Source organism: Charadrius vociferus, unplaced genomic scaffold (genome assembly GCF_000708025.1).
Source record: "Charadrius vociferus isolate BGI_N301 unplaced genomic scaffold, ASM70802v2 scaffold384, whole genome shotgun sequence".
Lineage (NCBI taxonomy): Eukaryota > Metazoa > Chordata > Aves > Charadriiformes > Charadriidae > Charadrius > Charadrius vociferus.
Genome location: NW_009648234.1, coordinates 422,820 through 432,966, shown reverse-complemented (window position 1 = coordinate 432,966; position 10,147 = coordinate 422,820). Strand labels below are relative to the sequence as shown.

The following is a 10,147-nucleotide window of genomic DNA, read 5'->3' as shown; positions in this document are numbered from 1 at the left end:
AAAAAAGGCAACCAAAAAAAAAAAAAACCCACCCAAAAAACCACACTTAGCGGAAACTTGTCAGAGAATGCTCCTAAAGTCTGGTTTTCTGCTGCTGCTGGTGATCAGTGCATCTGCATCCTATGAAGCTGAACAGAATGACTCTGTGAGCCCCAGGAAACCCAGGGTGGCAGCCCAGAACTCAGGTAACAGCCAGCAAGGAGGGCTTCGAGCCTCAGCCCTGATGTGTTAAACTGTTTCAGATATCTCTGCTGCTGATTTCTTTTTTTTTTTTCCTTCTTTTTTTTCTTCATTTTTTTCTCTTTTTTTTCCTTTTTTTTTTTCCTTTTTTTTTTCTAAACTTAATGGCTGGTAGGAACAAACATTAATTGAAGGGTCTGATTCAGGAGGATGTTGGTGCATAGCTGGAGAAGAAATCTTCTCCTTTCAGGAGCTGGGTCAGGGAACCGGTGTGTGCTCTGCTTGCAGGATGCGACCTCTTCTCTCTCCTCCTCCCCCATCTACTAAATGAGTTCCATGTACTTTTTTTTTTCCCCTCCTGCTTGCATGTATCTGTCTCTCTTCTCCAATTGCAATCATACTTTGGTGTTAAATTCCTTGCTTTTCAGGAAGTTGGTAAAATCCGTGGAAATTTGACTGAACCATTGTTCTGCCAAACATCTGTCTATTCAAAGAGGGGGAGAGAGATGTGTGACTTTGAAGAATGCAGTAACCTAGAAACTGTCCACTGCTAGTATTTATTTTCAAAACCTGATTGCTATCAGTTAGATGGCACCATAAAAATACAATTGTGACATTTAGCAAACTTGCTTTTACAATGGATAAAAAAATTGCTGGCAAGTCAGCTCTGGATGTCTCTACTTTGTGGACTATAGATGCTTAGATAAGTTGGACACATTGTCTTGAACAATGGAAATTTAAAAATCTGTCTTCTAGTATACTGAAAAGATATTAGGTCTCTAATTTGGAGCTCATTAACAGATGTCTTATTTTAGATCTGCAAGGCTCTGCAGCATTATACTAGGGTGTTTGCTCAATTTCCTTTTGTATTTGGTTGCTATAGAAACATAGGGTCTCACTATTGCACCGTGCCTAAAACAATAAAAGCTTAATGCATACTAAGTCTGCTGAAAGCAAAGTTATAATTCGAACCTGTGGAAACATAATTATGGGAATGACTTGTGCGATGGTGAGGTTATGAACTGGGGAGAGGATGATCTTACCAAATATTTCTCCCTTCAGGCACGTAAGCAAGAGTGGAGAATGAGGAGGGGTTAATTGGGTGATTTCTTTATTTTATTTTTTTTTTCCTCTTCTGTAAAGATCCTAGTTATATAGAAACGTCTTTAGGCTACAACTTAGCTCTTAATAAGGTGTGTTCTCTTCCCCTAAATGCAAATCCTCACTTTTCCCACACCTAGGACCTTGATGGGAGACACTGGGTTTGCATTTCTTCCTAAAGAATGTCTCGTAACATGATCTGCAAAAGTAATGAATATGCCTCGCACAGACACATAAGGAGACAGATGTTCAGCTTACCAAAAAAGGTTAATCCCTCCTAATTTCAGGGCAATCATGTGGCAATACTGCTGATTCATTGTTAAAATGCATAGTATCTGCACTAAGAAAGATGGGATGACATGGATACCCTCCTGTTCAGACTAACTACTGCCTCAAGGATTTTAATTATACATGGTCAGCTCCGTTTCCTTAACTTTCTCTGCCCAAATGTCTCTTCTCTTTACGAATCTTCAGCAATATGACCTTTCTTGGCTATGCTTGTAAACTGCTGGGGACCGGGTTAGTAATTAGCACTGAGCTGCTGCTTCAAGTCCTTCGCCGTTCTCGTAATTGATACGCAAGCTAAAATCTTATTTCTAGATACTTTACGCTTTTTAGAAAAGCACAAATTCCTCCAACGCTAGCAAAACCAGCACTTCCTCGCAATAAGTGCAGATTTCACGCCAGCTTATTGGCAATGGCTGTCACTTCGGTCTCATTTTCGGATGAGGTTTGTGAGCCGCGTGCTGCCAAGCTGCTCTGACCTCTCTCCGGTCTAAGACCGCAGAGGAGACCTCACCGCCCAGCGCTCTTCATGGGCCCATCCTCGGTACTTCTGCCTTCTTCTTTGGATCTCTGAATAAAGCTGTAAACATGTGCAATCGGAATTAGGTTGGGATGGACCTGTAAGTCTCCATCTAGGCAAAGACTATCAGATGTTGCCTCACTCTTAATCCATATGCGACCAGTCGAAGGTTTCGGTAGTTGCAACTTCTGTTCCTTGATTTGCTGGTGATCTGTTGCATGACTTCATTAATAACTCCTTTTGCCCTCTCTTCATTACCTCTCCCTCCAGTCCCAAAAAGCACGAAGGCTACTGCTTGACTGCAGCCGAGCATGACTTGACGTTGCGCCGGAGAAGGGCGTTACGGCGCGGGGGGTCGGGGAGCGGCGCGTCCGTAATGTTGTGCCTGTGCCTCTCTCCGCAGCCGAGGTGGTTCGCTGTCTGAACAGTGCCCTCCAGGTGGGCTGCGGGGCCTTCGCCTGCCTGGAGAACTCCACGTGCGACACGGATGGCATGTACGACATCTGCAAGTCCTTCCTGTACAGCGCTGCTAAATTTGACACTCAGGTACGGTACAACTGTAAAGGGGACAAGAATAATACCTTCGCCATTAGAGCTCCCTTTTCATGCCCCGATTCAATAAAGTGCTTTTACAAGTCCTGCGGCACTAAAGCACGTGCTTAAATGCGTTGCTGAATGGATGCCTTAATTTCTGCGTCCTCATGGAGATGGGGTCTGTGCAGGCTTAACCCTTCCTCTCTTGCAGCCCTTCCCGCTGCTTAGCTTCTCCTCTCAACCACGATTTTGGGTTTTGGCTACAAATTGCATCCTTCAGGGCTATTTTCTCCAGTACATTTTCCACATACTGTATGCTATGTGTGAGGACTTGGCAAGGAGCGTTTTGTGGGGCGGAGAGCGAAGTTTCCTCTTCAGGAGGAAATATAAACGTTCTTCTAACAAAGTAAGTCTTCTGACTGTGTGACCTGGCACAGGGCTGGGATTTGAATTGGAAGTCTTCGGGCCTGGGAATGCGCGGTCGGATCAGCCTCTCCGGAGCTGCAGTCGCTCGCAGCAGAATAAATAGGATAATATCAGAGGGCTGTGGCTCTGCCAAGGGCCCTTTTCCTTCGTACTCCCTTCCCAAAACGTGCACGCCCCCTCATTCCCTGCGCTCTCGCTCCCAAGGACAAACTTAAAAGCTCTTAAAGCATCTTGAGGTCTGGTGAACCAGATGCGTTAAATCGCTGGTATGCGGCGAGCGGTCCGGCCCCCTCCCGCGGGGCAGAATTGGCGCATCTCTGGTGCTGGCACCCCTCGGGCTGCGCACGCAAAGACTTCCGTTGCCTACATCTTTTGGGAACAGGAGCTTGCAGTTCCCCCTGGACTGCGTGCATCCCGACTGAAACTGCTGTGGGTGTAACTGTGCGATAATTGCGAGCGTTGAGGGTCCAATTCCCTGCCGTGCTTGGTAAGGGACCTCCAGCAGGTCTCTTAATTGCAGCAAGGGTAATTAATAGCAGCCAGCCGCAGCCGAGTAGCTGTTCATGCGTCCCTTTCGATGAAATCTGTTGCAGTTTAAGGTTTTGCTTCTGTTTCCAGGGAAAAGCTTTTGTGAAAGAAAGCTTGAAATGCATTGCAAATGGGGTTACGTCCAAGGTGTTCCTCGCCATCCGGAGGTGCTCCACTTTCCAAAGAATGATCTCCGAAGTGCAAGAGGAGTGCTACAGCAAACTGGACATGTGCGGCATTGCGAAACGAAATCCTGAAGCCATCACAGAGGTCGTCCAGCTTCCAAATCAGTTCTCGAACCGGTACGTGAAGCTTTCCTTGGCTGAAATGCATCAAATGCAAAAATGCAAAGCACGGAGAAAGAAATGAGAGGAACCAAGCTGACTGACTTCTTACAAGTCCTGATGTAGCTTAGCCTAAAGTAACGCTCTCTGCCTGTTCAAATCCTCCTTAAGTTTTACCAGCATTCTTCTGATTCTCTTTTTGGTAAATACACTTACAAACATCTCCAGGGGAGAATCATAAAATTAACTAGACATACGTTACTTCAAAGCCCGAAGTTTGTTTAAATGTTAGTCCTTTTAGTTTGAGTGGGGTATAATGGTCAACAGAGCTTTTCAACACCAAACCAGTTTGCTTCATATGGCATCGCTGGCGTATCGAGCACTTAAGAGCTTCTCAACTTAGTGCAACTTCATTCACTTTTTCAGACTGCAGCCATCCCGTTTTTTGGGGTCTCTCTGGCACGTGGCAGATGCGGCGTTGCCCTCTGACTTCCCCTGCTAATGTGAAGAACTAGGGAAGCTCGAAGGGAACCAGCGACCAGGCTCCTCTGTAACCTTGTTCTGCCAGGATCCAGTAGTTCGTATTTCTAGGGATAGTCTGGTGTTCTTAATGGCCTCTTTTAGGTTTTTTGCCCCTGTTCCTTCTTGATAGCAGAGGGCTGCCTGCAGAAACGGGCACGTCGCACCGCTCTCTGGCACCTTTATCTGAGCACAGAACTGCCCTGTCCCCATCCTCCAAGGACAAGGGACAGAGAGGAGCTTCAGGGAGCTACTGCAGTCTGCGCAGTCACGCTGCAAGGGCAGGGATTTCTTCCTCTAAATCCTGGAACAATCAGTGCTGAGTCTTGTGATTGGGATAAAAGGGATCTTTTTGAACAGTTTGAGTAAATATGCTCTAGAATTTGAGTGCAAACAGCCCAAGCTGCAATTTAACGTGTTGGCTGGCTGCGGCGAATGCTACAGCTCCTCCAGGGTGGCTGTTCGACTTGATCTAGAAGCATCTTAAACCTCCAGACCTGTCCTAGGACGAGTATGCAAGTGACATATAGACGTTGCATCTCTGACCGTCATACGTTTCTTTTAGAAAGCTCTAGTGTAGATATTATATCCAGAAAATTATACTTGTGGGAAAGCGAAAATTATAGCCGTGTGTCTTTCCCCTCTTCCCCCAAGCAAATTTGGAAGGGGTTTGCTTGAGCGTTCCCCCGAGGGCTGGGACGAGGAGCAGGCGGCACCGTGGCACCGGTGTTTTACAGGCTGAAAGAGCGGGTCAGGTTAATGCGATGGACTGTAGAGTTAAACAGCCCTTGGTGGGGCCGTGGGGGCGTTGGGCTGAGGGAGGGACGTGTGGACACTTGAGCGAGGGAGGATGCAGTGACAGCAGCAGCGGTGTTATACGTGTTGGGGATGTTCCTCTCCTGAGGACTGAGCCTGAACCGGAGCCGCTGTCTCCCAAGGCGGTGGGAACTCCTCCCCCACAGCCGCCAACCCTCGCCGAAGCCAGAGGATATTATGACATGTTGAGTAACAAAAGCAGCAGGATTTCCCAGCTAATAGTTTACATTGAGGTCTCCTAAAGCATCCTGCTTTCCCAGCCCCTGTCCCAACATAGCCACAGAATAAGAATGTGCCACTTGGCCGGGGACGCCGAGGGGAAGTAGTTAAAGGTCATAGCATCTTCCTGTGATTTAATCTCATGGCAGGAGCAGGAGGAGAGGAAAGCCGTGTTGCCTTTGCTTGCCGTCTGGCTACCGAAAGGCACTAGCGAGCTGTTTGATTGCAGCTCCAGCTATGGAAACCACCCAGCGGTGTTTGTTCGAAGGAGGTGTAGGCAGAGCGGCAGAGGAAGGTGGGTGGGATCTGTTCCTCCTGCCCTGATAGATGGGGGCTGATTTAAGCTGGACGCATGGCTTGCACAGATGTGTTCGTCACCGACTACTGCGCACGCTTCGGACCTTAATATTCGCACTGGGGGGTTGCGCTTGCACTGTGCTCCGCCGTGCCAAAGCCCGGTCCTTTTGTGCTTCAGATGCGGCAGAAACTTTAACCTCACCTGACCTCCACTGGCTGCTCTAAAGGCCAAAGCTGAGAGTTAGGAAAGGAGTTTGAATGTGAACTCTCATTTCCCTCTTCCTTCCCCTCCTCCACCTGCAGGTTATTCTCTTCTCCGCTCCTGTGGAAAAATGTCACAGTGACCTTAAAGGCTTAAAATAAGTTCCCCGACGTCCTTTCAGGCAGAAGTAGCCCAGCAAATATGAGATTGCTCCTCTTTTCCCAACTTTCTCTCCCTGGGAAGATGTTCTCTTGTACCGCGAGGTCCTGCTTTGCTCTCCCTGCCCGAGCCAGCCGTGCGCGCGGGGCTGTGCTGGTTCTGCCTTCGCCCCACAGGGGATTGCTCCTTTGAGCACTGTTCTCCGCTTGGCTCACACAGCGCTGGGGAGACAGATCAGCACAATTTCCTGGCTCCCTCCTTGCGCGAGGAACATGTCCTGGAGGCTACTGGGAGGCGAAAACGCGGCAGCGGGCTGTAGAGGAGGCAGGCACACAACAGGGCGAAGCGTAAGGTCCTCACTTGGGATTTAACGCGCGCTCAGCTTGTTGGAAGCGACAACTGATTGTGCGTCCTAAAGACCTGTCCCCAAGGAATATGTGCGTCTGTCAGGCGCTGGCTCGGACTGAGCTTGCTTCTCCGTCTCCTGGTCCCTTGCTGAAGGGGAAGGGAGAGGGATGGAAGGGGATGGTGCCACAGGGATGGATGCATTCGTAGGAAGGGTCGTACTGGCTCAGACCAGTGGTCTGTTTATCCTGTTGTCCTCTCTGGTGATGGGCAGGGTCTGTCCATTAGAAAGATGCAATTATTTTTTTGCTAAAGCCTATAAACTCAGGTTGTTTAGCGCAGACTAAACCACACACTTAAGCCAATTACTAGATTGTCTTGGCTCCTCGCTCGTCCCTTCTTCACGATCCACCAGGGTAACACCAAAATCACTTGTGCTTATAGCCTTACCTTTCAGAGCTGGAGCAGCCACTCGTTTAGGATGGCTAAAGCAGAGGTTTGACGGGTTGTGTTCCTTCCATATGTCATGGGCACAGCATCACCAGGGCATTTGTTAGATGCAGTGAGAATACATACATTGTGCAGTGTCAAAAATCAGTTTCAAACACGCTCTGAATGACTTAAAAATTTCTGATTGTCAGCCTGGAGAAGAGAAGGCTCCGGGGAGACTTTATGGTGGCCTTCCAGTCCCTAAAGGGGCTCCAGGAGAGCTGCGGAAGGACTTTTTCCAAGGGCATGGAGTGAGAGGACGAGGGGGAATGGCTTCAAACTGGAAGAGGGCAGGTTTAGATAAGATACGAGGAAGAAATGTTTCCCTGTGCGGGTGGTGATCCCCTGGGGCAGGTTGCCCCGAGAAGCTGTGGCTGCCCCATCCCTGGAGGGGTTCCAGGCCAGGTTAGACGGGGCTTGGAGCAACCTGGGCTGGGGGGAGGGGGCCCTGCCCAGGGCAGGGGGGGGGCACTGGATGATCTTCAAGGGCCCTTCCAACCCAAACCATTCTACGATTCTATGATTCTTATAGTTTTATTGCTTGGACTGGTCTCCTGACCTGAGATCAGCTCTTACCTTGTTTCTTTCGTCTTGCCGGGAGCTGTCTTGGAATAACGGATGGTAATTCTTGTGCAGGTATTACAACAAGCTGGTGAGAAGCTTACTGGAGTGCGATGAAGAGACTGTCAGCACCATCAAGGACAGCTTGATGGAGAAGATTGGGCCCAATATGGCAAGTCTCTTCCACCTGCTGCAGACAGATCACTGCGCCCAAGGCCACCCACGCGCGGACTTCACCAGGAGACGTATCACCGAGCCGCAGAAGCTAAAACTCTACTTCAGGAACCTCCGAGGTGAGGGGTCGGTCCCGGCCCACGCAAAGCGCAGCTCCGCCGAAAGCGCGTAAGGCCTCGGGGGAGCGGCAATGGGTGTGTAAGGGATGCTAAGCACTACCAAAGCTGAAGTCTCTCTTCTAGAAGAGTAATGCACCCAAACCAAGTGTACTGTAGCTAGTTTTAATAACAACCAGGAACTGGTTTTAGATTTAGTCATTAATATTTTCTATTCCTCTCGAACAAAACTTTTGCATGGATCTGTGTTCAGTGTCTCAGCTTTCCCGCCGTCAAAATGTCTCCATCTCTTTTCTTCCCCACAAAAATACACCCCGAACAATCTTAGTCTTAAATATAACCGTACAGTAGTCAGGCCTTCAGACACCAAACTCTAAATGTACTGTAGCGCTAACACCGTTGAAGTCTGAAGATTTGGCACCAAGGAGAATAGCTGATTCTCTCTTGTATTAAGCTGGTAGGCGACGATAGATGCACTAATAACTATTGCACATCCTAAAGATGTCAATGGAATTCGTGTTATGAATCTGTGCTGGCCATGGACGAATATGAATGTCATATTCCTGGTCTCTTAGTGTCATACAGTCCTAATCCTTCCAACACAGCTCTGTTAACCCCTCGATTTACCGAACTCCCTAGCTGTGGATGAGGCTAGTTACCGTTACCGTGACCTGGCACCACGGTGCAAAATGAGTTAAAACCAACCCCCCTCCCAACACACACCAAATCAGGAAAGGAACATTTTGTACTATGGAAATGATTAAAAGAGGTGCCAGTCTATGGTTGAGGCTAGTCAGAAGGTTACGTAATCCTGCATTGTATTTAAAAGCTAACATCTATGTACTGTATTTAACTGTCTAAAGCTTTAAAAGAAATCTAACACAAACAAACCCTGTCTTAAGACTAGAGTATTAAAGGTCTTGCTCTAACTGTGGTATAAATAGTTTTAAAATCTGTCATGTACTGTACATAAATTCCACGAGAGTCTGCTTAAAAGGAGCAGAATATAATATCTTTATTGCATAAACTTAGTTTTGTAAGTTAGCGATTTCTTTTTTTCCTGGAAACAGTAGCTCTGTCATATTCAAGAGTTCGCATTCTACTCTGTGGCCTTTTTCTAATGAAAGAGAAAATGCTTAGGACAGGAATTACAGGGCCAGAAACACGCCTCTCTTCTCACAGTTAAAATGGAGGAGGGGAAAAAAAGAAAAAAAAAAAAAAAAAAAAAAAAAATAGCTGGGACTGGCCAGTGCTATCTGCACAGAGCTGCTGTGAGACGTAGTCATACCCAAGGCACGAGTGCTGCTGGAGAGCTATTTGGGGAATTATCAGATGGCTGACAAAAAGCTGCTTTGGGTTCTCGTAGCTGCCACAGGGTAAAAACTTCCTTTAGAAAGTTGATTTCTGGGGAAAGGCAGGAAAAATCCTTACATGCTCTTCAGCTTCAGAAGCAAAGCAATGTGCCTGCCTTTAAGAGGACACATGCGTTAACGCTCTCGGATCTGCCTTTCCTCCCCTCCGCCTCTCCGGCAGTCTCCGCGAGCAGGAGCGGAGCGCGGGACCCGCCGCGGCGGCAGGGGGCTCCCCCAGGGCCGCTCCGCACAGTAGCCTGGTCGGGCTTCGGGGAGCCAAAAAAAAAGCCACGCCGTGGCATGCGATCAGCCAGGCCGGTTCCACGCTCCAAATCTATCCCGTTCGAGTCCGCCTGCAGAGTGGGTGACTCTTGCTCGACTAGTTAGAGAGCTAATAAAGGAGGGATCTATTTTTCTTTTCAAAATCTAAAGCAATATAACTTCTTTTTTTTTTTTCTCTTTTAAACCACAAAGCCTTTAAACAATAACTTGCTGCTAATATATTGAAACCAGATGCAGTGGCAGCATTTCTAATATTGCTGTCTTCATTAAATGTAGCCCAAAAGTGCTGTCATAAAATTGTAAGCAGCAAAAAATGTTGCTGACGGTAGAGGGTTGTTATTTTATTTTATTATTTTTTTTTTTAATACTCTGAATCGTGCCGTCCAGGGCAAGCGAGATGCAATATTGCTCGTTCTTAAATCACAGTCAGGTATATAGAGTCCAACACAGCGAAGTTTCGCAAGGTGAAAACCAAAGGCCCCTTGAATATCCTGACCCAAAAAATTTGACTTAGGCTTAGGAACGGATCCCAGACCGGCGCACGCGCGACTCTCCACCCTACAGCATCGCCCCTCACGCTGCGCCGCTGGGAAACGGGGCTGCTGAACAGGGAGTTCTGCGGGGGTCTGCGCAGCAGGCGCGTACCGCCCTTTGGGGAAATAGTTACCAAAAGGTCTGTCCCAGCTCCCGCACGGGTGCTGCGGAGCCCAGCGCCGGCTCTGGGTACCGGAGGCCCCGGGGGGGTTAGCGGCAGCAGG

The 10,147-nt window shown here is 48.2% G+C and overlaps 1 protein-coding gene across 1 annotated transcript; it reads left to right on the top strand.

Moving 5' to 3' along the window:
* Positions 1 to 67: 67 nt before the first annotated feature.
* Positions 68 to 7,811, top strand: STC1 (stanniocalcin 1). The gene is made up of 4 exons (XM_009884121.1): positions 68 to 185; positions 2,490 to 2,632; positions 3,665 to 3,876; positions 7,541 to 7,811. Exons 1-4 carry the CDS (start codon positions 68 to 70, stop codon positions 7,809 to 7,811), a joined length of 744 nt encoding a protein of 247 aa, XP_009882423.1.
* Positions 7,812 to 10,147: the final 2,336 nt, after the last annotated feature.

Excerpts from the sequence above, each read along its gene's own strand:
- STC1 (XM_009884121.1), top strand. The coding sequence starts at position 68 with ATGCTCCTAAAGTCTGGTTTTCTGCTGCTGCTGGTGATCAGTGCATCT. Across the intron at positions 2,633-3,664 it reads CTGCTAAATTTGACACTCAG|GGAAAAGCTTTTGTGAAAGA; the intron begins GTACGGTACAAC and ends TTCTGTTTCCAG. Across the intron at positions 3,877-7,540 it reads CCAAATCAGTTCTCGAACCG|GTATTACAACAAGCTGGTGA; the intron begins GTACGTGAAGCT and ends ATTCTTGTGCAG.